This window comes from Anarhichas minor, unplaced genomic scaffold, assembly GCF_050575085.1.
Source record: "Anarhichas minor isolate MPS153535 unplaced genomic scaffold, ASM5057508v1 ptg000007l, whole genome shotgun sequence".
Classification (NCBI taxonomy): domain Eukaryota; kingdom Metazoa; phylum Chordata; class Actinopteri; order Perciformes; family Anarhichadidae; genus Anarhichas; species Anarhichas minor.
This window is the reverse complement of record NW_027466453.1, coordinates 15,561,982-15,587,158: the sequence shown is the minus strand read 5'-3', so window position 1 is coordinate 15,587,158 and position 25,177 is coordinate 15,561,982. Positions and strand designations below refer to the sequence as shown.

At 40.9% G+C, this 25,177-nt stretch overlaps 3 protein-coding genes and 1 pseudogene across 3 annotated transcripts; all 4 read right to left on the bottom strand.

Annotated features, from left to right (window-relative positions):
• Positions 1 to 2,767: 2,767 nt before the first annotated feature.
• Positions 2,768 to 9,454, bottom strand: LOC142944918 (zona pellucida sperm-binding protein 3-like). The gene is made up of 10 exons (XM_076086123.1): positions 8,230 to 9,454; positions 8,043 to 8,128; positions 4,634 to 7,625; positions 4,448 to 4,563; positions 4,266 to 4,369; positions 4,011 to 4,185; positions 3,539 to 3,656; positions 3,377 to 3,459; positions 3,142 to 3,290; positions 2,768 to 3,001 (listed from the first exon to the last, which is right to left on the bottom strand). The coding sequence occupies exons 3-10, from the start codon at positions 5,003 to 5,005 to the stop codon at positions 2,835 to 2,837; spliced, it is 1,284 nt and encodes a 427-aa protein (XP_075942238.1). The 5' UTR covers positions 5,006 to 7,625; positions 8,043 to 8,128; positions 8,230 to 9,454; the 3' UTR covers positions 2,768 to 2,834.
• Positions 9,455 to 12,089: 2,635 nt separating this feature from the next.
• On the bottom strand, positions 12,090 to 14,873 carry LOC142937751 (zona pellucida sperm-binding protein 3-like). The gene is made up of 10 exons (XM_076080833.1): positions 14,488 to 14,873; positions 14,302 to 14,417; positions 14,119 to 14,222; positions 13,864 to 14,038; positions 13,384 to 13,501; positions 13,222 to 13,304; positions 12,987 to 13,135; positions 12,694 to 12,849; positions 12,443 to 12,553; positions 12,090 to 12,365 (listed from the first exon to the last, which is right to left on the bottom strand). Exons 1-10 carry the CDS (start codon positions 14,857 to 14,859, stop codon positions 12,163 to 12,165), a joined length of 1,587 nt encoding a protein of 528 aa, XP_075936948.1. The 5' UTR covers positions 14,860 to 14,873; the 3' UTR covers positions 12,090 to 12,162.
• A 2,973-nt stretch (positions 14,874 to 17,846) lies between these two features.
• Positions 17,847 to 21,343, bottom strand: LOC142945289 (zona pellucida sperm-binding protein 3-like). The gene is made up of 10 exons (XM_076086707.1): positions 20,152 to 21,343; positions 19,966 to 20,081; positions 19,784 to 19,887; positions 19,529 to 19,703; positions 19,057 to 19,174; positions 18,895 to 18,977; positions 18,660 to 18,808; positions 18,364 to 18,519; positions 18,114 to 18,224; positions 17,847 to 18,034 (listed from the first exon to the last, which is right to left on the bottom strand). Exons 1-10 carry the CDS (start codon positions 20,521 to 20,523, stop codon positions 17,847 to 17,849), a joined length of 1,572 nt encoding a protein of 523 aa, XP_075942822.1. The 5' UTR covers positions 20,524 to 21,343.
• Positions 21,344 to 21,487: 144 nt separating this feature from the next.
• On the bottom strand, positions 21,488 to 24,984 carry LOC142944917 (zona pellucida sperm-binding protein 3-like; annotated as a pseudogene).
• Positions 24,985 to 25,177: the final 193 nt, after the last annotated feature.

Sequence of the window (25,177 nt, the reverse complement as noted above, 5' to 3'; positions counted from 1 at the left end):
CTGAGGAGGAAACCCCATCTTTACTCTGCCTCCTTCAGTTTAGCTGGTCAGAAATGTATCATTTGTTCTGAATGCATTTATTTCCAGTCTAACTTGAATTAATGATGGATGCTTACAAATGTTAAATTCTGTGGTTGCCTGTGAAATCTAATGACAACTTATATATGGGGAACTTTAATCATTTAAATGGTAAATGCTGTTAAAGGTACAGTGTGTAACATTTCAGGGGATCTATTGGCAGAAGTAGAATATAGTGTAATAAGTTTATAATGACATGAAACTAATAATCGTGTTTTCGATAGCCTAGAATGAATCCTTCGTAGAGCCGGTCCTCTACACGGAGTCCGCAATGTTGCACCCTCATGTTTCTATAGTAGCCCAGAACAGACAATCCAATCACTGGCCATAGTGAGAGCCTTTCGCATTTTTTAAGACACCTGAAAGCCACCGTAGTTCTCCATCACGCTTGAGAAACTGGGGCCCAATCCCAATGTCCCCCTAATCAGAAGAGCTGCGTGCTCGCCATTTTGTACAGCCAAACTGCTAAATAAAAAAGGTTTTTTTGGTACACACCTCTAAAGGCCAGGAACCTGTCTGTTGGGTCATCCCAGCAGACCCAGAGGGGTTTTAGATGAATCCAAATTTAGAGTTAAGTAGGCCATGACACAATCACCAGACTAACCCCGTTAGTCTCCCCGTTAACGTCGACTTTTTGCCGGAAATAAGGACGAGAATCCCCTTGACTTCTGAAGGAAATTCTCTGCCACAGAGAGAGTTTATTGCGCACAGCTTGGAGCTGTGCAGCCTGACAACCAGCCAGACCACCAATCCCCCCTCCCCCAGCTCAGCAGGGGCTTTTGCCTCTGTACCACCCATCCATCACCAGGAAGGCTCAGCAGAGGATGTACTTCCTGAGGCAGCTGAAGAAATTCAACCTGCCAAAGTCAATGATGGTGCACTTCTACACCGCCATCGTTGAGTCCATCCTCTGCTCCTCCATCACAGTCTGGTACGCTGCAGCCACTGCCAAGGACAAGGGCAGACTGCAGTGCATCATTCGCTCTGCCGAGAGGGTGATTGGCTGCAATCTGCCGTCCCTCCAGGACTTGTTCGCTTCAAGGACCCTGAAGAGAGCAAGAAAGATTGTAGCTGACCCCTCTCACCCTGGACATAAACTGTTCGTGCCCCTTCCATCTGGCAGGAGGCTGCAATCCATCAGGACCAAGACCTCACGCCACATGAACAGTTTCTTCCATTCGTCAGTCAGGCTCATGAACAGAGCCCGGGTCCCCCACTGACCGTCATCCCCTGGACAATTTCCTACCGGTCACTCCCCTGTACATCCTTATGTTTCTTTAGTTAAACACTCATTTAACTCAGTCCTGTTTGTTGTGCACTTTATTTTATAGTTTTGTAAATTTGAATATGTTTATTTCTTTTTATTTTAAGTTTGTTGGGACATGGCAAAAAACATTTTTTGAATGGCATCTGGCTTTAGTCATTTCCCAATGCATCAAAAAATACTAAAGGCTGTAATCATACAATTCCTGTTTCGATATATCTGTATTTGACACGTGTCCCCTAACACAGGAGTAATAGTTTGTACTAAATCAAAGCTCAAGACTTGCATAACTTTGAACCAGAATGGCCTCACTAATGGACATTTAGATGGAGAAGTTTCAACATCCATTCTGCACTTTTAAAACATCGTGTGACATTGTACATCCTCCGTGTAATGTTTGCAAAATTACAGGATTGAATTAATATACAGACTGAATACACAACTTTACAGTGAACCATATTTCTTGCAGTTTTGGGTCTCAGCTGTGCTCGCTACATTTTAACCCTTCTGTGGATGCTTCCATCACAGTGATGACAAGTGTCACAAACTAATTCCTAATTGAGTAGATGGTGCGTTCACACTAGAAACATTTTTAGGTATACTCGAAGCAGACAGCGTGCAAAATAAATATGGTCTTTGATGTCGAAACTAGAGAAAGTTGGTGAGACACCAGAAAACTGTTTTGGCTCACATTATCTTTTTGAGTTTACACAGTAGTATTAAGGGTGATGTTTGTGTAACTACTTTCTTCCAAATGCATACAACACTCACATTTTTGTACCAGGAGGAAACTACAACATTGAGGTGGCAAAACCACATATTTAAACATTCAGAAACCAGATGTATTCAGCTGGTTGCAAGTCTGGAACCTCTCACTTGATGCCACTAAAGCTTACACACTGGTCCTTTCAACAATGTTTATTTTTTTACAACATTACATATACAATTTTAAAAAGTATGCAATTTAAAAATATAGCTTGATTAAATTATATTTGAGAGAGGGCATTTCCTGTTGCATTTGACATGTTGGTCACATCCACATTAAACTGAGCAGTTGGGCTGACAGCGGCGAGGTCTGCTGTGCCGTTTTTGTCCAGCGCTGCTCCCTCTGATTTCAAGCTGACGTCAGGGGATGTCTTTTCTAGAAGAGCAGAGTCTTCTACAGCATTTTCATCTGTAATTAGAGAGAGTTTTAATTGCCATGCCACAGTGCCATTTATAGAAAATAAGTGTAAAATCTTTCCATATTTTACCTTCAAGATCCGTTTCACTTTTGACATCTTCATTCTTCGTAGAATCAAAAGTCTGAATCACCGCCTCGTCTGGTGTGGATTGCAAACCAAGAAGCAGTCCCTTCTTCTGATCTAGGATAGAAATATCATTTTTCATTAAGATCTTTCTTTGCAGAGCTTAAAATGCTTGGGCAACATCACGGCCAAAAAAAATGAAAAAACAAACTAGGTTAGCAAAGGTAAATCATGTGATTTAGAGTTCAACTCTTACCGACTTTGTTGTTTATTCCACTTCTCCACTGGCTGCCATACAGTGAAGAGCTGCCAATTGTATCAACAGCAGGAAGCTCCTCCTCAGGTATTGGCTCACTTTTCTGCTTTGCTGGCAAGACCATCACCGGACCCACTCTTGCCTCCTGTTCCCACACTAAGCAGAACAATTACAAGTCCAAAACCATGTTTGAAGCCTGACGTCACAAAACATTTAGGCTACTGAAATGCATCATGACAACATCTGCAGCCAATATTGCAAGATATCCATTATACAAGTTTCTGTAAGAATCCAACCTGTATTGGTCCTCGGTCTGCTCCTCGTGAACGGTTCAGGTTCAGCTTGATTTACAAACCCACGAGGACCAAACTTGCCTGGGCTGCTGGGCTTATCGTGACTTTGACAATACCCACATAAATAGTCGTTACCATCAGCAGACCTCCATCTGAAAAGCAATTTAGATATTCACACACTTCCTCATTTACTCTCCGTTTGTGCAATGTGACACATTTCGGGCTGGATCTCACTTGCCTTCCATTTACAAGAGTGCACGCCTTATTTGGTGCATCTGCATCATTTTCTGGTACAGCATTCAGGTGACATGTGATGTAGAGCTTTCAGAGGGAAAAGTAAGTGTGGGAAAACAATCTACATGTGTAATAATGTATTGAGCCAAGTAAAGTAGAGCCTTACCTGTCCCTGGTCCTCATTATGGAACCTAAAGGCATCAATGTTCAACTGGAGCTTGTCATCCTGTGTCCTGGATAAGAAGTGGGCCCTAGAACCTGGAAGCTCAGAGTCAACCAAGCACCTATGAAGGGGGAGGATTTTAGCGTTGTGCTAGTAGTGGCCAATCTTCCCTTCAATGCAGTTGTGTTAAGACCAGAATCTGACTCAATGCCATTTTTAGAAGTCTAGAAAACAAGTCAAAAACAAACTACACTCCAGTCTAAAGTCATCTGGTAAACTCATTTCTTTCCAACTCCACACCCCCAGATTTCTCATTTTCTAATTTGTAGTCTTTAGACCCAACATCACTTGAGGTAATTTAGCAGACAAAGGCATAACACAATCCTTAAAAACTGTAAGCAAACAAATATGTAATCTCATGTTTTCTAGGTTCCCCTTTGATTTACCATCAAGTTGCAGCCTTCCAAGTGCTTACCCATTTTCAACAAAGGCGTATCTGGGAACAGAGTATATATCGGGGGTAAGTGTAGCCACACAACTGCTCACAAACACTCGTAGCCCCATGTGATGACCAACTCTGATTGAGGCTTCGATGTTGATGGGCTCACCGATGTAAAACACATTAGAGCTTCTTCGATAACGCCAGTCATCTGCACAACAATTATAAAATATACATAAATACTGATCACAAATAAGTCAAAACACAACATCAGAAATTAAGGAAACCTACTCGTCATGATTCTCAAGTCAAACGCCAAAGTTGCCTCTACAGCTTGGTTAGACAGGAAGGGGATCCAGGTGGGCATGAGTGAAATACTGGACAAACTGTACTTCCTAAGAAACAAAAAACATTTCCAAAACAGTGAGACAGTGTTTGGAGAGCTTTAAAAATATGAGCTTTAAAAGACAGACCTTTCATAATGACACTCAAGTGGAATCACAGCCTCATCCATTCGAACCACCCCATATGGAGAGGCCACAGGAGAGTATACGAGAAGGTTTGTGTAGACCAGAGCATCTTCAGTCATCTGTGGAGAGTACATGCATTAAAAACTAGTATAGCGTATAATAAATTAATTAAAATAAATCCATCATTACCCAATGTCTGGTGCCGCAGTCTACGAGTCCAACAAGGATTCTGTACTCATCTCCTGAAGACGTTGTAGCTCTACAGTAATCATCGTGCTCCACTCCAAGGCGTAATTCGTCGCTATTAACAGGAGCTCCAACTCCAAACAGGTCAGCTTTGATAATAATCTCCAACGAGTCTGGATGGCAGGTCACTCGGACAGTATTTACCTGCTCTGGTTCCTCGGCTGGAGCCTTTTGTTGCGGTGTGTGTTGGGAGCTCCCTGTGGTCTGAGAACTTTCAAATAAACCATGTTGTGCGTATTCTTTGAAAGGAAAAGCAAAAGATGACCTGAAACAGATTGCAACCAGGAGGCTAACCCAAAAACACAAGGTCTTCATAGCAGCAAAATGGTTCAGAATGCAGACTGTCCTCCTGTCTGACCCACTAGACAACACATCAGTCTGAGCAGTGAAGCGTTTTTAACTTCATATTCAGACAATCAGCCTCTTCAGAACAGCACTGCACACCTGAGCCTAATCATCCACTAATCAGCCAGTAATTGGTTTCACACCCTCTGAGACTCAAGACCAAAGTCTGATGAAGTTGAGGAGGATTGAACCATATTTGAATATGTTAAAACATTAAAACATAATACTATGCTGTTGTCTAGCTTGATGCTGCTAGAGTGCCGTTACTCAATGTGAGGGCAGTGCACTCACAATCGTTAATAGATGCAGGTAGAGTTTGGCAAAACCGAGAAGGTTAAAAAAAAATTCCTCTTTGCTGTTGAGAGTTTTACCATTCATAAGCATTAAAAGGACAGTAGCTGTTGTGGCTTTTTTCTAAAATCTAACAGCCATGTTTTTTCTTATGTTCAAATTCAGTTTAAGGTCAACAAACTGACTTGTTTCGCACCTTTGGCTTTCTACACACCTGGCTTGGTTAATTTGGTCAGAGCAAAAAAATAGCATATTGAAGTAAAACGCTATCATTAGCATTGCATCAATGACCCATTTGCTAAACTGTTTACGCCTTTTTAATCGAACAAAAAACTGTCTCTTACAAACAGGCGTTATGGGCGTTTCTAATAACTGTTAAACTTAACCCTTCCATACTGTTTATAATTAATGCCTTCACAGTATGGTTCGGGTCAATTTTGACCCAGACCAAGAATTCCCTCATAGTAAGTGTCTATACCAAATTTTAAACTACAGATCTATTTAGAATGTCTAAATAGCCCATGTCTCATTAATCCTTAATTAATGTTTCAGAGAGCAGGGAGAGTGTATTTTTTAACATTTAGTTTTGGATTTTCTATTACACATTATCATGTCCTGTTTTACATAAAACATAAAAGCCATAATGATTTAAATATAATGTATTGAATTTGAAAATGGCATGAACATTCTGGAACTGTTGGAATTTATAATATAACCATATTTAATCATTGCAACCATTAAACGCTGTCCCCACTGCTACATCATAAGAAATCATAATTATCAACATTAATTCAACATTTACCACTTAGAACACAAAACATAATAAAATGCTTATTATGAAGTAGTCAATAATCAGTCAGTGATCAGAGTTTTCTTCCACATTGTCTTCCTGCTCTGACACATCCTCCAAATCACTATCACCCTCCTCATCTTGGAAGAACAGATCAAGGGCCTGTTGCACACTAAATCTTGCTGCCATGATGTCAGTCACTGAAATGGCAGCTCAGGTACCTTTATGTTATGAACCCCCCCTCCCAACCCAAATTGATTCAAATGCGTTACTTTGTAGATTATTTGATAATATTGCAGGTGCAGGTGCTTGCAGGTGCAGATCTTGTGTCTGTGACAAGGCACCCTCTGACCTCTGGATGACACCCTTTGTGCACCATGATCACTCCTGTGCCGTTTTACTATTTTGAGGCTCTCCCATGCCCCTTCAAAGACCAGCAGGTGTCCATCTCTGCGGGAACCTGGGCAAATGTTGGAACACAGACAGTTCTCGTGACAGTGTCCCCCTTGAACTGTCACCACTGTCTCATAAAAAATACGCAGAAATGGCCTCTACAGTTTCAGGATTCCCTTAAACCACCATTTTCCTTGATTTGACCCACACTGGTAGATCTAAAATCCATCTCAATAGATACGGGTCAAATTTGACCCAAAACAGCCTCTGTGTACAAACATTTGTAACACCTGTACAAAAGTACAACATTTTAAAATATTTTCATTTTCACATATTTTGGGTCACTTTAGGAAAAGTCATCAAATTTCAGGCTAAAAGGATGACATTTAGGGTATTTTTTACTACTGTCAAATGTCAAAACGGGTCAAATTTGACCCTAACAGTATGTAAGCGTAGAGCCAGGCTTCCATTTTTAACAATATGACAGACGGCAAGCATATCTCGGTGATAGAGGGTTCAACATTTTTATTTTAGTTTAAAGGATCCCGCTTCAAACCAATCGCCATGATCCCGGACGCATCTCAAGAACCTTTGCAAACACCCGGGATCCACAGGGTGCATTAGAGTCTTTGTGATAAGGGACCCAGAAGTGCAAAAATGTTAACTCACAGGTTTTAGGTTTTACTCTTGCAAAATACCCCTCCCCCCCCCAAAAAAAAAACCCCGCTAGTACACTGCCAAATACGTTAATGTTATCGTAAAGAACACGCAGAACTTAAGATGGTTGAATTTTATTGTCACAATGCCAAGAAAATGAATCATCATGGACGTGTTGATCGTCTGGATTTTTGTTCTTGGGCTACTTGCTGTTGAAAACCATCAAAGGGCCAAGTGTTACAGTTCCACCGGCCACGATTTCTGAAACACAAAAACAGTCATAAGAGCACATTTTGCACAGAAATACCACAGGTTTGAACGAGTTATGAAAATCTAGTTAGGATCTACAGCATACCTTCAGGGATCTGAGGGCTCACATTTGTGTCATAGCCTGGAGTACTTTTGTAACAGATCCTGTCACAACAGCGACACACATCCCTGCCATCCTCATTTATCCATCTGATGAAAAAAAAAAAAAAAAAAAAGGACAGTACAATTTTAAAGGTTTTATGAATAAATCTGTCTGCGTCAATATATTTGCAATAGACAATGTATTTGCCGTTTGTATAATGAGTGGTGACACCCTAAAGCCTAAATATTAACACAACACTTTTCACAAGGCAGCATGGAAAACAGATGGAATTAAACATAAGTACAGACATCTTAACAGTTCAGTCTTGGTTAAACTAAATAAAAACGTAACAAAACACTGAATTATAAACTTTTCCTTTCCAGCACTTTTCTTCCAAGACTTTCTAAATTTTGCACACATTTAAAGAAAAGATTTCAATGATTCACCAGCAGCAGAGTTGAGTAAAAACTTTCCAAACCTGTACAAGGCTTTGTATAGTAAATGAATACACAAAATAAAATCACCTTGAATGTACATAATTGCAGGCCTTGTTGATGGGGCTGCTCATCCCCATTTCAGAGGTTGCTTTCAGCTGGCAAGTGATAAATATCTAAAAAAAAATATATATATAGAGATCATAGAAATGTCAACATACAACTTTGGAGCATTTCCAAACACGTTTAAATCATCCGAGTTATGAAAGTGGCTCACTGAGTTCCTTGAATCCTCGTAAAACAGGAAAGCATCAAGCTGCAGTTGAAGCGAAGAAGCACTCGTTCTGGGTTGGAATAGTGCGTTTGATCCTTCCTCTTTTGCATCAGTGAGGCACCTGACAAATAAATGTTATCAATCAAGACAAACACCATTTTTTGTGTTTCATACTGTGAAGCTTACTGAGCTACTCTTACCCATGGTTTTCAATGAATTTGTATCTGGGAACTGACATTGCGTCAGGTGACAGAGTGACGACACAGCTGTCGATGAAGAGCCGTCTTTGTTCTGAGTCAGGCCCAGTGTAAGATGCCTTGAGGTGTAGGAGTCCTCCAATGTAGAAGGTCCTGGAGAACGTCTCACTCGTCCAGTCATCTAAATGTAGACACAGACATCACTGCATGCACACTTATCAACAAAAACAAAAGTTGTACACACGTACCAGTCATCAGTTTGAGAGAGAAAGCAGCGATTGAAGCAGGAGTGGAGGGGGCCAGGTGCAGCTGCTGATCAATGCTGCTCACAAGGTGTGTCCTGTCACAGAGAAGTTAAAAAGTCAGCCACCATGAAGTCAAAAAACAGCTACTTTGTGCAAAAAAAAAAAAAAAAGACAAATATCTCACCTTTTATAGTGACAGGAAACCGGAACTACAGCATGCGTCCTTCTTGTAATGCCATGATAACTGGCAGCTGGTGATACTATCAGCTTGTTTGAGTAGATCACAGAGTCATCAGATATCTAGAGACAAATATAAAGACATTTAAAATCAGGGAACATTCTGGAAAAAGTCCAAACTTTTACTCAGCCACAGATATATCCATCATCATGTATCAATCAGCAACTTACAGTTAATTTGGAGCCACAGTCTTGCAGTCCAGCTTCAATGACATATTCAGAGTCACCGGCAGCAACAGCTCGGCACTGAGTTCTCTGTGAATGCTCTGGTTCGCCTAAATAAAGCTCCTCTAGATACACAGGGCGTCCATTGTTATACAGGTCAGCTTTTACCACAATGATCATGGACGCATCGGTGCATTGTACACGGACAGTGGATCCATCATTGAATTGTGGCCTGCTGATGTCTTCTGCATCAATTGTGAATTTGGCAGATTTATATTCCCTTCCTTCAGGATCTATCATAGGTCCATCTTTCAAGGTCCGAATAGCATCTGCAACACCAAAAGCAAAAGATATCATCAGGGCCAGAGAGGCTGAGTGAACTGCGATCACCATTGTGTTCTTTTCTCAGGACGACAGGACAACGCTGCAGAGCCTCCTGCTCGACACAATCACTAAGACAAGTAGGCTAATGCGAATTTAAGAAATCCAAACTGTACTGTATCTTATGTAAGGTTCAAACACTCAATCTTAAATACTTCCCAGTTCAGACCAATCAAATCACATGGAGACGACAGCTGAACGCAATTATTCATCAACTGATGTGGGAGAATTAAAGCTGCAGTCACCCTGAGATACAAGCCTGTGATTGGCCCACACTTAGCCAGTGGCGTGCCCAGATATTGTTCATAGGGGTGTCCAGATGGGGCCACTGAAAATATTGTGGTGGCACACCAAAACCAAAAGCTGTTAACTGACTTTCAGCAATTCTATTCTGCTGTTGTAGGCTTTATAGGCAAATTGAGATCTAGTCAATACGAGAGCTAAGTAATCACATACGGATGTACTTTGGCTTCATATTTCACAGTTTATGTTACGAATGATTTGATGTGTATAGACTAATACCGGTACAGTTACCATTTTGAGTTCCACAACAATCCAGTTTTAATGTGTTGCATATGTTCGGAAATGCATTGTTCTTCAAATTGTCCTTTTACTTGAAAAGTCAAATATATAGCTTTAATTTGAAGGAGTACATTGATTGTAAGGAACAAAACATTTACCAGGAACAAGGCTACTCAAGTTTAAAAACACCTCACAAAGGCCCACCTTATGAATAATTAACTTGCGGGTCAACAACCCCCCCTTGGCAATGCCGCTGCACCCATCATTTTATAATATGTTGCCCAATTTTATATTGTAAACATTCATATCTGAGACATGTTTTTATTTTTTTAAAGATTGTTGGTACATGGCCACTTCACTTAATTTTCTGGATTTCCCAATGCATTAAAAATAATTCTAGAGGCTGTAATAATACCTACCTCATAATTCAGGTTTTGATACAACTGATATTTCACGTGTCCCCTTAAACTGAACTAAATCAAAGCTCAGGACTTGCCTAACTGAACCAGAATGGCCTCACTAATGTACATTTATAAGACGTAGTGAAGTTTCCGCCTCTATTCTGCACTTTTGAAACATCGTGTTACGTTTTACATCCAGAGTATAAAGTTTGCATTAATATTCAGACCAAACACTTTCACATCTCGACAGTGAAACATATAATACGGTCTTTTTGGTGTGGAAACTGGACAGCTGGGGAAAGTTGGTGAAACACCAGAGAGCACAGAAAACTGTTTTTAGTCTCACATTTTTGCCTTCTCTGAAGTTTGGACAGTAGTATTTTAAAGTTGGTTTGTTTGACTAAATTCATATAAACAAAAAAAGTTCAGAAATTAGTGTTTGGTAGATTATTTCTCTATTGTAACAATGCTTCTTGGCAATAAATGTTATACTGTTGGAAAGCCTGTTTATTTACCTTTCAAACGGTGCTCCATTTGTAAGGAACATGCATTTGTGGGATGAGCAGCACAGCCGAGTATGTGGGTTGCGCCCATGAAAAATTTGCCAAATCTACTCTGCCAAACAGCTTATTCTGCTGTTGCTATTGACTCTTGTTTGGTGGATTGGATGATTGAAGTCTATCAGTAACAAGGAAGAAACAAGACATATTAGCAATTTATTCATTTAAACAGGAGCCTCAGTAGCGTGTGGAAGAACCATACACAGCCACAACAGCCTGGCACCTCATGCTGGTCACACACTGCTGTGGGATGGCATTCCACTCCTCAAGCAGGATTTGTCACAAGTCAGCCAACGTGGTTGTGTTGGTCACGAACAGCTGATCCCACAAGTGTTCACTTGGGTTGAGGTCAGGACTGTTGGCAGGCCATTCCATCCTCCACTCCCAAATTCTGGAGGTAGTCTCTGATAAACCGCTCTGTGGGGGTCAGCGTTGTCATCTTAGAGGATGGAGTTCGGTCCCAGACTGTGGAGAAATGGGATTGCCACTGGTTGCAAAATCTCATCTCGATTTCTCTCTGCATTGAGATTGCCTCCAATGAAGACTAGCCTCATTTTTCCAGTGATGGAGATGCCGCCCCACACCATCACAATGCCTCCACCAAAAGGTGTTGCTCTATCAGTGCAGCAATCAGCATAGTGTTCTCCCCGTCTTCTCCACACTTTGACCCTACGATCCAACTTCCTTAGGCAGAATCTGGATTAATCGCTGAACATAACGTTCCTCCACATGTTCAGGTTCCAGTGCAGGTGTTGCCGACACCAGCGCAAACAGGCCTGACGGTCAATAGCAACAGAAGAATAAGCTGTTTGGCATTGGTAGAGTAGATTTGGCAAATTTTTCATGGGCGCAACCCACATACTCAGCTGTGCTGCGCATCCCAGAAATGCATGTTCCTTACAAATGGGGCATTGTTTAAAAGGTAACTAAACAGGCTTTCCAACGGTATACAATTCATTGCCAAGAAGCATTGTTACAACAGAGAAATAATCTACCAAACACTAATTTCCGAACTTCTTGTTCGATGTTTATGTAGTATACTCACATGTTGTACCAGGAGGAAACTTAAACATTGAGGTGGCAAAACTACATTTAGAAAGAAGGCGTATTCAGCTGGTTGCAAATCTGGAACCTCTCGTTTGATGCCACTAAAGCTTACACACTGGTCCTTTCAACAATGTTTATTTTTTACATTACATATACAATTTAAAAATATAGCTTGATTAAATTATATTTCAGGGTCATTTGCATCTGAAAGGGCATTTCCTGTTGCATTTGACATTTTGCTCACATCCACAGTAAACTGAGCAGTTGGGCTGACATCGCCGAGGGCTGCTGTGCCGTTTTTGTCCAGCGCTGCTCCCTCCGATTTCAAGCTGACATCAGGAGAGGTCTTTTCTAGAAGAGCAGAGTCTTCTACAGCATTTTCATCTGTAATTAGAGAGTTTTAATTGCCATGCCACAGTGCCATTTATAGAAAATAAGTGTAAAATCTTTCCATATTTCACCTTCAAGATCCGTTTCACTTTTGACATCTTCATTCTTCGTAGAATCAAAAGTCTGACTCACCGCCTCGTCGGGTGTGGATTGCAAACCAAGAAGCAGTCCCTTCTTCTGATCTAGGATAGAAATATCATTTTTCATTAAGATCTTTCTTTGCAGAGCATAACATGCTTGGACATCATCAAAACAAGGGCCAAAAATTTAAAATAAAAATACTCAGCAAAGGTAAATCATCGATTTGGAGTTCAACTCTTACAGACTTTGTTGTTTATTCCACTTTTCCACTGGCTGCCATACAGTGAAGAGCTGCCAATGTTATCAACAGCAGGAAGCTCCTCCTCAGGTAGTGGCTCACTTTTCTGCTTGGCGGGCAAGACCATCACCGGACCAACTCTTGCCTCCTGTTCCAACACTAAGCAGAACAATTACAAGTCCAAAACCATGTTTGAAGCCTGATGTCACAAAACATTTAGGCTACTGAAATGCATCATGACATCTGCAGCAAATATTGCAAGATATCCATTATATAAGTTTCTGTAAGAATCCAACCTGTATTGGTCCTCGGTCTGCGCCTGATGAACGGTTCAGGTTCAGCTTGATTTACAAACCCACGAGGACCAAACTTGCCGGGGCTGCTGGGCTTATCGTGACTTTGACAATACCCACATAAATAGTCGTTACCATCAGCTGACCTCCATCTGAAAAGCAATTTAGATATTCACACACTTCCTCATTTACTCTCCGTTTGTGCAATGTGACACATTTCGGGCTGGATCTCACTTGCCTTCCATTTACAAGAGTGCACGCCTTATTTGGTGCATCTGCATCATTTTCTGGTACAGCATTCAGGTGACATGTGATGTAGAGCTTTCAGAGGGAAAAGTAAGTGTGGGAAAACAATCTACATGTGTAATAATGTATTGAGCCAAGTAAAGTAGAGCCTTACCTGTCCTTGGTCCTCATTATGGAACCTAAAGGCATCAATGTTCAACTGGAGCTTGTCATCCTGTGTCCTGGATAAGAAGTGGGCCCTAGAACCTGGAAGCTCAGAGTCAACCAAGCACCTATGAAGGGGGAGGATTTTAGCGTTGTGCTAGTAGTGGCCAATCTTCCCTTCAATGCAGTTGTGTAGTTGAGTTAAGACCAGAATCTGACTCAATGCCATTTTTAGAAGTCTAGAAAACAAGTCAAAAACAAACTACACTCCAGTCTAAAGTCATCTGGTAAACTCATTTCTTTCCAACTCCACACCCCCAGATTTCTCATTTTCTAATTTGTAGTCTTTAGACCCAACATCACTTGAGGTAATTTAGCAGACAAAGGCATAACACAATCCTTAAAAACTGTAAGCAAACAAATATGTAATCTCATGTTTTCTAGGTTCCCCTTTGATTTACCATCAAGTTGCAGCCTTCCAAGTGCTTACCCATTTTCAACAAAGGCGTATCTGGGAACAGAGTATATATCGGGGGTAAGTGTAGCCACACAACTGCTCACAAACACTCGTAGCCCCATGTGATGACCAACTCTGACTGAGGCTTCGATGTTGATGGGCTCACCGATGTAAAACACATTAGAGCTTCTTCGATAACGCCAGTCATCTGCACAACAATTATAAAATATACATAAATACTGATCACAAATAAGTCAAAACACAACATCAGAAATGAAGGAAACCTACTCGTCATGATTCTCAAGTCAAACGCCAAAGTTGCCTCTACAGCTTGGTTAGACATGAAGGGGATCCAGGTGGGCATGAGTGAAATACTGGACAAACTGTACTTCCTAAGAAACAAAAAACATTTCCAAAACAGTGAGACAGTGTCTGGAGAGCTTTAAAAAATATGAGCTTTAAAAGACAGACCTTTCATAATGACACTCAAGTGGAATCACAGCCTCATCCATTCGAACCACCCCGTATGGAGAGGCCACAGGAGAGTATATGAGAAGGTTTGTGTAGACCAGAGCGTCTTCAGTCATCTGTGGGGAGTACATGCGTTTAAAACTAGTATAGCGTATAATAAATGAATTAAAATAAATCCATCATTACCCAATGTTTGGTGCCGCAGTCTACGAGTCCAACAAGGATTCTGTACTCATCTCCTGAAGACGTTGTAGCTCTACAGTAATCATCGTGCTCCACTCCAAGGCGTAATTCGTCGCTATTAACAGGAGCTCCAACTCCAAACAGGTCAGCTTTGATAATAATCTCCAACGAGTCTGGATGGCAAGTCAGTTGGACAGTATTCACCTGCTCTCGGTCCTCGGCTGGAGCCTTTTGTTGCGGAGTATGTTGGGAGCTCCCTGTGGTCTGAGGTCTTTCAAATAAACCATGTCGTGTTGAATCTTTGAAAGGAAAAGCAAAAGATGATCTGAAACAGATTCCAACCAGGAGGCTAACCCAAAAACACAAGGTCTTCATAGCACCAAAAAAAACAGCAAAATGGTTCCAAATGCAAACTGTCCTCCTGTCTGACCCACTAGACAACACATCAGTCTGAGCAGTGAAGCGTTTTTAACTTCATATTCAGACAATCAGCCTCTTCAGAACAGCACACCTGAGCCTAATCATCCACTAATCAGCCAGTAATTGGTTTCACACCCTCTGAGACTCAAGACCAAAGTCTGATGAAGTTGAGGGGGATTCAACCATATTTGAATATGTTAAAACATTTCCCACATTTTTGCTTTATTGCATGTTTCTTTGGAAATTCAATTATGAGTCACAGTGCATCAAAACTGCAAAAACTTTCAAGACAGAAATGCAGTTCAAACATGAAGAAAAAAACCATGGAAAATGCCTCCACATAATTTACACTAAAGAAAATCTAGTCACTTTTTAAAAGATATAAATCAGTAAAGAATACCCAGCAATCATTTAGATTTTGTTTTTAACAAGTTTCCGTTTTCTAACCAGTTACTCCTTGATACAATCAGAATATTGTGTTAAGAGTCTCTCAATAGAAATAATGGTATGATTTTATAGAAGCATAGTGCAATGATCATAAGTCATTCAAGGCACATTTTTCGGAGAACAGCTGCACAGACTTCATGTAAATAAACTTTGCACATATATAAACACTGAGGAGGAAACCCCATCTTTACTCTGCCTCCTTCAGTTTAGCTGGTCAGAAATGTATCATTTGTTCTGAATGCATTTATTTCCAGTCTAACTTGAATTAATGATGGATGCTTACAAATGTTAAATTCTGTGGTTGCCTGTGAAATCTAATGACAACTTATATATGGGGAACTTTAATCATTTAAATGGTAAATGCTGTTAAAGGTACAGTGTGTAACATTTCAGGGGATCTATTGGCAGAAGTAGAATATAGTGTAATAAGTTTATAATGACATGAAACTAATAATCGTGTTTTCGATAGCCTAGAATGAATCCTTCGTAGAGCCGGTCCTCTACACGGAGTCCGCAATGTTGCACCCTCATGTTTCTATAGTAGCCCAGAACAGACAATCCAATCACTGGCCATAGTGAGAGCCTTTCGCATTTTTTAAGACACCTGAAAGCCACCGTAGTTCTCCATCACGCTTGAGAAACTGGGGCCCAATCCCAATGTCCCCCTAATCAGAAGAGCTGCGTGCTCGCCATTTTGTACAGCCAAACTGCTAAATAAAAAAGGTTTTTTTGGTACACACCTCTAAAGGCCAGGAACCTGTCTGTTGGGTCATCCCAGCAGACCCAGAGGGGTTTTAGATGAATCCAAATTTAGAGTTAAGTAGGCCATGACACAATCACCAGACTAACCCCGTTAGTCTCCCCGTTAACGTCGACTTTTTGCCGGAAATAAGGACGAGAATCCCCTTGACTTCTGAAGGAAATTCTCTGCCACAGAGAGAGTTTATTGCGCACAGCTTGGAGCTGTGCAGCCTGACAACCAGCCAGACCACCAATCCCCCCTCCCCCAGCTCAGCAGGGGCTTTTGCCTCTGTACCACCCATCCATCACCAGGAAGGCTCAGCAGAGGATGTACTTCCTGAGGCAGCTGAAGAAATTCAACCTGCCAAAGTCAATGATGGTGCACTTCTACACCGCCATCGTTGAGTCCATCCTCTGCTCCTCCATCACAGTCTGGTACGCTGCAGCCACTGCCAAGGACAAGGGCAGACTGCAGTGCATCATTCGCTCTGCCGAGAGGGTGATTGGCTGCAATCTGCCGTCCCTCCAGGACTTGTTCGCTTCAAGGACCCTGAAGAGAGCAAGAAAGATTGTAGCTGACCCCTCTCACCCTGGACATAAACTGTTCGTGCCCCTTCCATCTGGCAGGAGGCTGCAATCCATCAGGACCAAGACCTCACGCCACATGAACAGTTTCTTCCATTCGTCAGTCAGGCTCATGAACAGAGCCCGGGTCCCCCACTGACCGTCATCCCCTGGACAATTTCCTACCGGTCACTCCCCTGTACATCCTTATGTTTCTTTAGTTAAACACTCATTTAACTCAGTCCTGTTTGTTGTGCACTTTATTTTATAGTTTTGTAAATTTGAATATGTTTATTTCTTTTTATTTTAAGTTTGTTGGGACATGGCAAAAAACATTTTTTGAATGGCATCTGGCTTTAGTCATTTCCCAATGCATCAAAAAATACTAAAGGCTGTAATCATACAATTCCTGTTTCGATATATCTGTATTTGACACGTGTCCCCTAACACAGGAGTAATAGTTTGTACTAAATCAAAGCTCAAGACTTGCATAACTTTGAACCAGAATGGCCTCACTAATGGACATTTAGATGGAGAAGTTTCAACATCCATTCTGCACTTTTAAAACATCGTGTGACATTGTACATCCTCCGTGTAATGTTTGCAAAATTACAGGATTGAATTAATATACAGACCGAATACACAACTTTACAGTGAACCATATTTCTTGCAGTTTTGGGTCTCAGCTGTGCTCGCTACATTTTAACCCTTCTGTGGATGCTTCCATCACAGTGATGACAAGTGTCACAAACTAATTCCTAATTGAGTAGATGGTGCGTTCACACTAGAAACATTTTTAGGTATACTCGAAGCAGACAGCGTGCAAAATAAATATGGTCTTTGATGTCGAAACTAGAGAAAGTTGGTGAGACACCAGAAAACTGTTTTGGCTCACATTATCTTTTTAAGTTTACACAGTAGTATTAAGGGTGATGTTTGTGTAACTACTTTCTTCCAAATGCATACAACACTCACATTTTTGTACCAGGAGGAAACTACAACATTGAGGTGGCAAAACCACATATTTAAACATTCAGAAACCAGATGTATTCAGCTGGTTGCAAGTCTGGAACCTCTCACTTGATGCCACTAAAGCTTACACACTGGTCCTTTCAACAATGTTTATTTTTTTACAACATTACATATACAATTTAAAAAAGTATGCAATTTAAAAATATAGCTTGATTAAATTATATTTGAGAGAGGGCATTTCCTGTTGCATTTGACATGTTGGTCACATCCACATTAAACTGAGCAGTTGGGCTGACAGCGGCGAGGTCTGCTGTGCCGTTTTTGTCCAGCGCTGCTCCCTCTGATTTCAAGCTGACGTCAGGGGATGTCTTTTCTAGAAGAGCAGAGTCTTCTACAGCATTTTCATCTGTAATTAGAGAGAGTTTTAATTGCCATGCCACAGTGCCATTTATAGAAAATAAGTGTAAAATCTTTCCATATTTTACCTTCAAGATCCGTTTCACTTTTGACATCTTCATTCTTCGTAGAATCAAAAGTCTGAATCACCGCCTCGTCTGGTGTGGATTGCAAACCAAGAAGCAGTCCCTTCTTCTGATCTAGGATAGAAATATCATTTTTCATTAAGATCTTTCTTTGCAGAGCTTAAAATGCTTGGGCAACATCACGGCCAAAAAAAATGAAAAAACAAACTAGGTTAGCAAAGGTAAATCATGTGATTTAGAGTTCAACTCTTACCGACTTTGTTGTTTATTCCACTTCTCCACTGGCTGCCATACAGTGAAGAGCTGCCAATTGTATCAACAGCAGGAAGCTCCTCCTCAGGTATTGGCTCACTTTTCTGCTTTGCTGGCAAGACCATCACCGGACCCACTCTTGCCTCCTGTTCCCACACTAAGCAGAACAATTACAAGTCCAAAACCATGTTTGAAGCCTGACGTCACAAAACATTTAGGCTACTGAAATGCATCATGACAACATCTGCAGCCAATATTGCAAGATATCCATTATACAAGTTTCTGTAAGAATCCAACCTGTATTGGTCCTCGGTCTGCTCCTCGTGAACGGTTCAGGTTCAGCTTGATTTACAAACCCACGAGGACCAAACTTGCCTGGGCTGCTGGGCTTATCGTGACTTTGACAATACCCACATAAATAGTCGTTACCATCAGCTGACCTCCATCTGAAAAGCAATTTAGATATTCACACACTTCCTCATTTACTCTCCGTTTGTGCAATGTGACACATTTCGGGCTGGATCTCACTTGCCTTCCATTTACAAGAGTGCACGCCTTATTTGGTGCATCTGCATCATTTTCTGGTACAGCATTCAGGTGACATGTGATGTAGAGCTTTCAGAGGGAAAAGTAAGTGTGGGAAAACAATCTACATGTGTAATAATGTATTGAGCCAAGTAAAGTAGAGCCTTACCTGTCCCTGGTCCTCATTATGGAACCTAAAGGCATCAATGTTCAACTGGAGCTTGTCATCCTGTGTCCTGGATAAGAAGTGGGCCCTAGAACCTGGAAGCTCAGAGTCAACCAAGCACCTATGAAGGGGGAGGATTTTAGCGTTGTGCTAGTAGTGGCCAATCTTCCCTTCAATGCAGTTGTGTTAAGACCAGAATCTGACTCAATGCCATTTTTAGAAGTCTAGAAAACAAGTCAAAAACAAACTACACTCCAGTCTAAAGTCATCTGGTAAACTCATTTCTTTCCAACTCCACACCCCCAGATTTCTCATTTTCTAATTTGTAGTCTTTAGACCCAACATCACTTGAGGTAATTTAGCAGACAAAGGCATAACACAATCCTTAAAAACTGTAAGCAAACAAATATGTAATCTCATGTTTTCTAGGTTCCCCTTTGATTTACCATCAAGTTGCAGCCTTCCAAGTGCTTACCCATTTTCAACAAAGGCGTATCTGGGAACAGAGTATATATCGGGGGTAAGTGTAGCCACACAACTGCTCACAAACACTCGTAGCCCCATGTGATGACCAACTCTGATTGAGGCTTCGATGTTGATGGGCTCACCGATGTAAAACACATTAGAGCTTCTTCGATAACGCCAGTCATCTGCACAACAATTATAAAATATACATAAATACTGATCACAAATAAGTCAAAACACAACATCAGAAATTAAGGAAACCTACTCGTCATGATTCTCAAGTCAAACGCCAAAGTTGCCTCTACAGCTTGGTTAGACAGGAAGGGGATCCAGGTGGGCATGAGTGAAATACTGGACAAACTGTACTTCCTAAGAAACAAAAAACATTTCCAAAACAGTGAGACAGTGTTTGGAGAGCTTTAAAAATATGAGCTTTAAAAGACAGACCTTTCATAATGACACTCAAGTGGAATCACAGCCTCATCCATTCGAACCACCCCATATGGAGAGGCCACAGGAGAGTATACGAGAAGGTTTGTGTAGACCAGAGCATCTTCAGTCATCTGTGGAGAGTACATGCATTAAAAACTAGTATAGCGTATAATAAATTAATTAAAATAAATCCATCATTACCCAATGTCTGGTGCCGCAGTCTACGAGTCCAACAAGGATTCTGTACTCATCTCCTGAAGACGTTGTAGCTCTACAGTAATCATCGTGCTCCACTCCAAGGCGTAATTCGTCGCTATTAACAGGAGCTCCAACTCCAAACAGGTCAGCTTTGATAATAATCTCCAACGAGTCTGGATGGCAGGTCACTCGGACAGTATTTACCTGCTCTGGTTCCTCGGCTGGAGCCTTTTGTTGCGGTGTGTGTTGGGAGCTCCCTGTGGTCTGAGAACTTTCAAATAAACCATGTTGTGCGTATTCTTTGAAAGGAAAAGCAAAAGATGACCTGAAACAGATTGCAACCAGGAGGCTAACCCAAAAACACAAGGTCTTCATAGCAGCAAAATGGTTCAGAATGCAGACTGTCCTCCTGTCTGACCCACTAGACAACACATCAGTCTGAGCAGTGAAGCGTTTTTAACTTCATATTCAGACAATCAGCCTCTTCAGAACAGCACTGCACACCTGAGCCTAATCATCCACTAATCAGCCAGTAATTGGTTTCACACCCTCTGAGACTCAAGACCAAAGTCTGATGAAGTTGAGGAGGATTGAACCATATTTGAATATGTTAAAACATTAAAACATAATACTATGCTGTTGTCTAGCTTGATGCTGCTAGAGTGCCGTTACTCAATGTGAGGGCAGTGCACTCACAATCGTTAATAGATGCAGGTAGAGTTTGGCAAAACCGAGAAGGTTAAAAAAAAATTCCTCTTTGCTGTTGAGAGTTTTACCATTCATAAGCATTAAAAGGACAGTAGCTGTTGTGGCTTTTTTCTAAAATCTAACAGCCATGTTTTTTCTTATGTTCAAATTCAGTTTAAGGTCAACAAACTGACTTGTTTCGCACCTTTGGCTTTCTACACACCTGGCTTGGTTAATTTGGTCAGAGCAAAAAAATAGCATATTGAAGTAAAACGCTATCATTAGCATTGCATCAATGACCCATTTGCTAAACTGTTTACGCCTTTTTAATCGAACAAAAAACTGTCTCTTACAAACAGGCGTTATGGGCGTTTCTAATAACTGTTAAACTTAACCCTTCCATACTGTTTATAATTAATGCCTTCACAGTATGGTTCGGGTCAATTTTGACCCAGACCAAGAATTCCCTCATAGTAAGTGTCTATACCAAATTTTAAACTACAGATCTATTTAGAATGTCTAAATAGCCCATGTCTCATTAATCCTTAATTAATGTTTCAGAGAGCAGGGAGAGTGTATTTTTTAACATTTAGTTTTGGATTTTCTATTACACATTATCATGTCCTGTTTTACATAAAACATAAAAGCCATAATGATTTAAATATAATGTATTGAATTTGAAAATGGCATGAACATTCTGGAACTGTTGGAATTTATAATATAACCATATTTAATCATTGCAACCATTAAACGCTGTCCCCACTGCTACATCATAAGAAATCATAATTATCAACATTAATTCAACATTTACCACTTAGAACACAAAACATAATAAAATGCTTATTATGAAGTAGTCAATAATCAGTCAGTGATCAGAGTTTTCTTCCACATTGTCTTCCTGCTCTGACACATCCTCCAAATCACTATCACCCTCCTCATCTTGGAAGAACAGATCAAGGGCCTGTTGCACACTAAATCTTGCTGCCATGATGTCAGTCACTGAAATGGCAGCTCAGGTACCTTTATGTTATGAACCCCCCCTCCCAACCCAAATTGATTCAAATGCGTTACTTTGTAGATTATTTGATAATATTGCAGGTGCAGGTGCTTGCAGGTGCAGATCTTGTGTCTGTGACAAGGCACCCTCTGACCTCTGGATGACACCCTTTGTGCACCATGATCACTCCTGTGCCGTTTTACTATTTTGAGGCTCTCCCATGCCCCTTCAAAGACCAGCAGGTGTCCATCTCTGCGGGAACCTGGGCAAATGTTGGAACACAGACAGTTCTCGTGACAGTGTCCCCCTTGAACTGTCACCACTGTCTCATAAAAAATACGCAGAAATGGCCTCTACAGTTTCAGGATTCCCTTAAACCACCATTTTCCTTGATTTGACCCACACTGGTAGATCTAAAATCCATCTCAATAGATACGGGTCAAATTTGACCCAAAACAGCCTCTGTGTACAAACATTTGTAACACCTGTACAAAAGTACAACATTTTAAAATATTTTCATTTTCACATATTTTGGGTCACTTTAGGAAAAGTCATCAAATTTCAGGCTAAAAGGATGACATTTAGGGTATTTTTTACTACTGTCAAATGTCAAAACGGGTCAAATTTGACCCTAACAGTATGTAAGCGTAGAGCCAGGCTTCCATTTTTAACAATATGACAGACGGCAAGCATATCTCGGTGATAGAGGGTTCAACATTTTTATTTTAGTTTAAAGGATCCCGCTTCAAACCAATCGCCATGATCCCGGACGCATCTCAAGAACCTTTGCAAACACCCGGGATCCACAGGGTGCATTAGAGTCTTTGTGATAAGGGACCCAGAAGTGCAAAAATGTTAACTCACAGGTTTTAGGTTTTACTCTTGCAAAATACCCCTCCCCCCCCCAAAAAAAAAACCCCGCTAGTACACTGCCAAATACGTTAATGTTATCGTAAAGAACACGCAGAACTTAAGATGGTTGAATTTTATTGTCACAATGCCAAGAAAATGAATCATCATGGACGTGTTGATCGTCTGGATTTTTGTTCTTGGGCTACTTGCTGTTGAAAACCATCAAAGGGCCAAGTGTTACAGTTCCACCGGCCACGATTTCTGAAACACAAAAACAGTCATAAGAGCACATTTTGCACAGAAATACCACAGGTTTGAACGAGTTATGAAAATCTAGTTAGGATCTACAGCATACCTTCAGGGATCTGAGGGCTCACATTTGTGTCATAGCCTGGAGTACTTTTGTAACAGATCCTGTCACAACAGCGACACACATCCCTGCCATCCTCATTTATCCATCTGATGAAAAAAAAAAAAAAAAAAAAAAAAAGACAGTACAATTTTAAAGGTTTTATGAATAAATCTGTCTGCGTCAATATATTTGCAATAGACAATGTATTTGCCGTTTGTATAATGAGTGGTGACACCCTAAAGCCTAAATATTAACACAACACTTTTCACAAGGCAGCATGGAAAACAGATGGAATTAAACATAAGTACAGACATCTTAACAGTTCAGTCTTGGTTAAACTAAATAAAAACGTAACAAAACACTGAATTATAAACTTTTCCTTTCCAGCACTTTTCTTCCAAGACTTTCTAAATTTTGCACACATTTAAAGAAAAGATTTCAATGATTCACCAGCAGCAGAGTTGAGTAAAAACTTTCCAAACCTGTACAAGGCTTTGTATAGTAAATGAATACACAAAATAAAATCACCTTGAATGTACATAATTGCAGGCCTTGTTGATGGGGCTGCTCATCCCCATTTCAGAGGTTGCTTTCAGCTGGCAAGTGATAAATATCTAAAAAAAATATATATAGAGATCATAGAAATGTCAACATACAACTTTGGAGCATTTCCAAACACGTTTAAATCATCCGAGTTATGAAAGTGGCTCACTGAGTTCCTTGAATCCTCGTAAAACAGGAAAGCATCAAGCTGCAGTTGAAGCGAAGAAGCACTCGTTCTGGGTTGGAATAGTGCGTTTGATCCTTCCTCTTTTGCATCAGTGAGGCACCTGACAAATAAATGTTATCAATCAAGACAAACACCATTTTTTGTGTTTCATACTGTGAAGCTTACTGAGCTACTCTTACCCATGGTTTTCAATGAATTTGTATCTGGGAACTGACATTGCGTCAGGTGACAGAGTGACGACACAGCTGTCGATGAAGAGCCGTCTTTGTTCTGAGTCAGGCCCAGTGTAAGATGCCTTGAGGTGTAGGAGTCCTCCAATGTAGAAGGTCCTGGAGAACGTCTCACTCGTCCAGTCATCTAAATGTAGACACAGACATCACTGCATGCACACTTATCAACAAAAACAAAAGTTGTACACACGTACCAGTCATCAGTTTGAGAGAGAAAGCAGCGATTGAAGCAGGAGTGGAGGGGGCCAGGTGCAGCTGCTGATCAATGCTGCTCACAAGGTGTGTCCTGTCACAGAGAAGTTAAAAAGTCAGCCACCATGAAGTCAAAAAACAGCTACTTTGTGCAAAAAAACAAACAAAAAAAAAAAATATCTCACCTTTTATAGTGACAGGAAACCGGAACTACAGCATGCGTCCTTCTTGTAATGCCATGATAACTGGCAGCTGGTGATACTATCAGCTTGTTTGAGTAGATCACAGAGTCATCAGATATCTAGAGACAAATATAAAGACATTTAAAATCAGGGAACATTCTGGAAAAAGTCCAAACTTTTACTCAGCCACAGATATATCCATCATCATGTATCAATCAGCAACTTACAGTTAATTTGGAGCCACAGTCTTGCAGTCCAGCTTCAATGACATATTCAGAGTCACCGGCAGCAACAGCTCGGCACTGAGTTCTCTGTGAATGCTCTGGTTCGCCTAAATAAAGCTCCTCTAGATACACAGGGCGTCCATTGTTATACAGGTCAGCTTTTACCACAATGATCATGGACGCATCGGTGCATTGTACACGGACAGTGGATCCATCATTGAATTGTGGCCTGCTGATGTCTTCTGCATCAATTGTGAATTTGGCAGATTTATATTCCCTTCCTTCAGGATCTATCATAGGTCCATCTTTCAAGGTCCGAATAGCATCTGCAACACCAAAAGCAAAAGATATCATCAGGGCCAGAGAGGCTGAGTGAACTGCGATCACCATTGTGCTCTTTTCTCAGGACGACACTACAGAGCCTCCTGCTCAACACAATCACTAAGGCAAGTAGGCGAATGAGAATTTAAGAAATCCAACCTGTACTGTATCTTAAGTAAGGTTCAAACACTCAATCTTAAATACTTCCCAGTTCAGACCAATCAAATCACATGGAGACGACAGCTGGACGCAATTATTCATC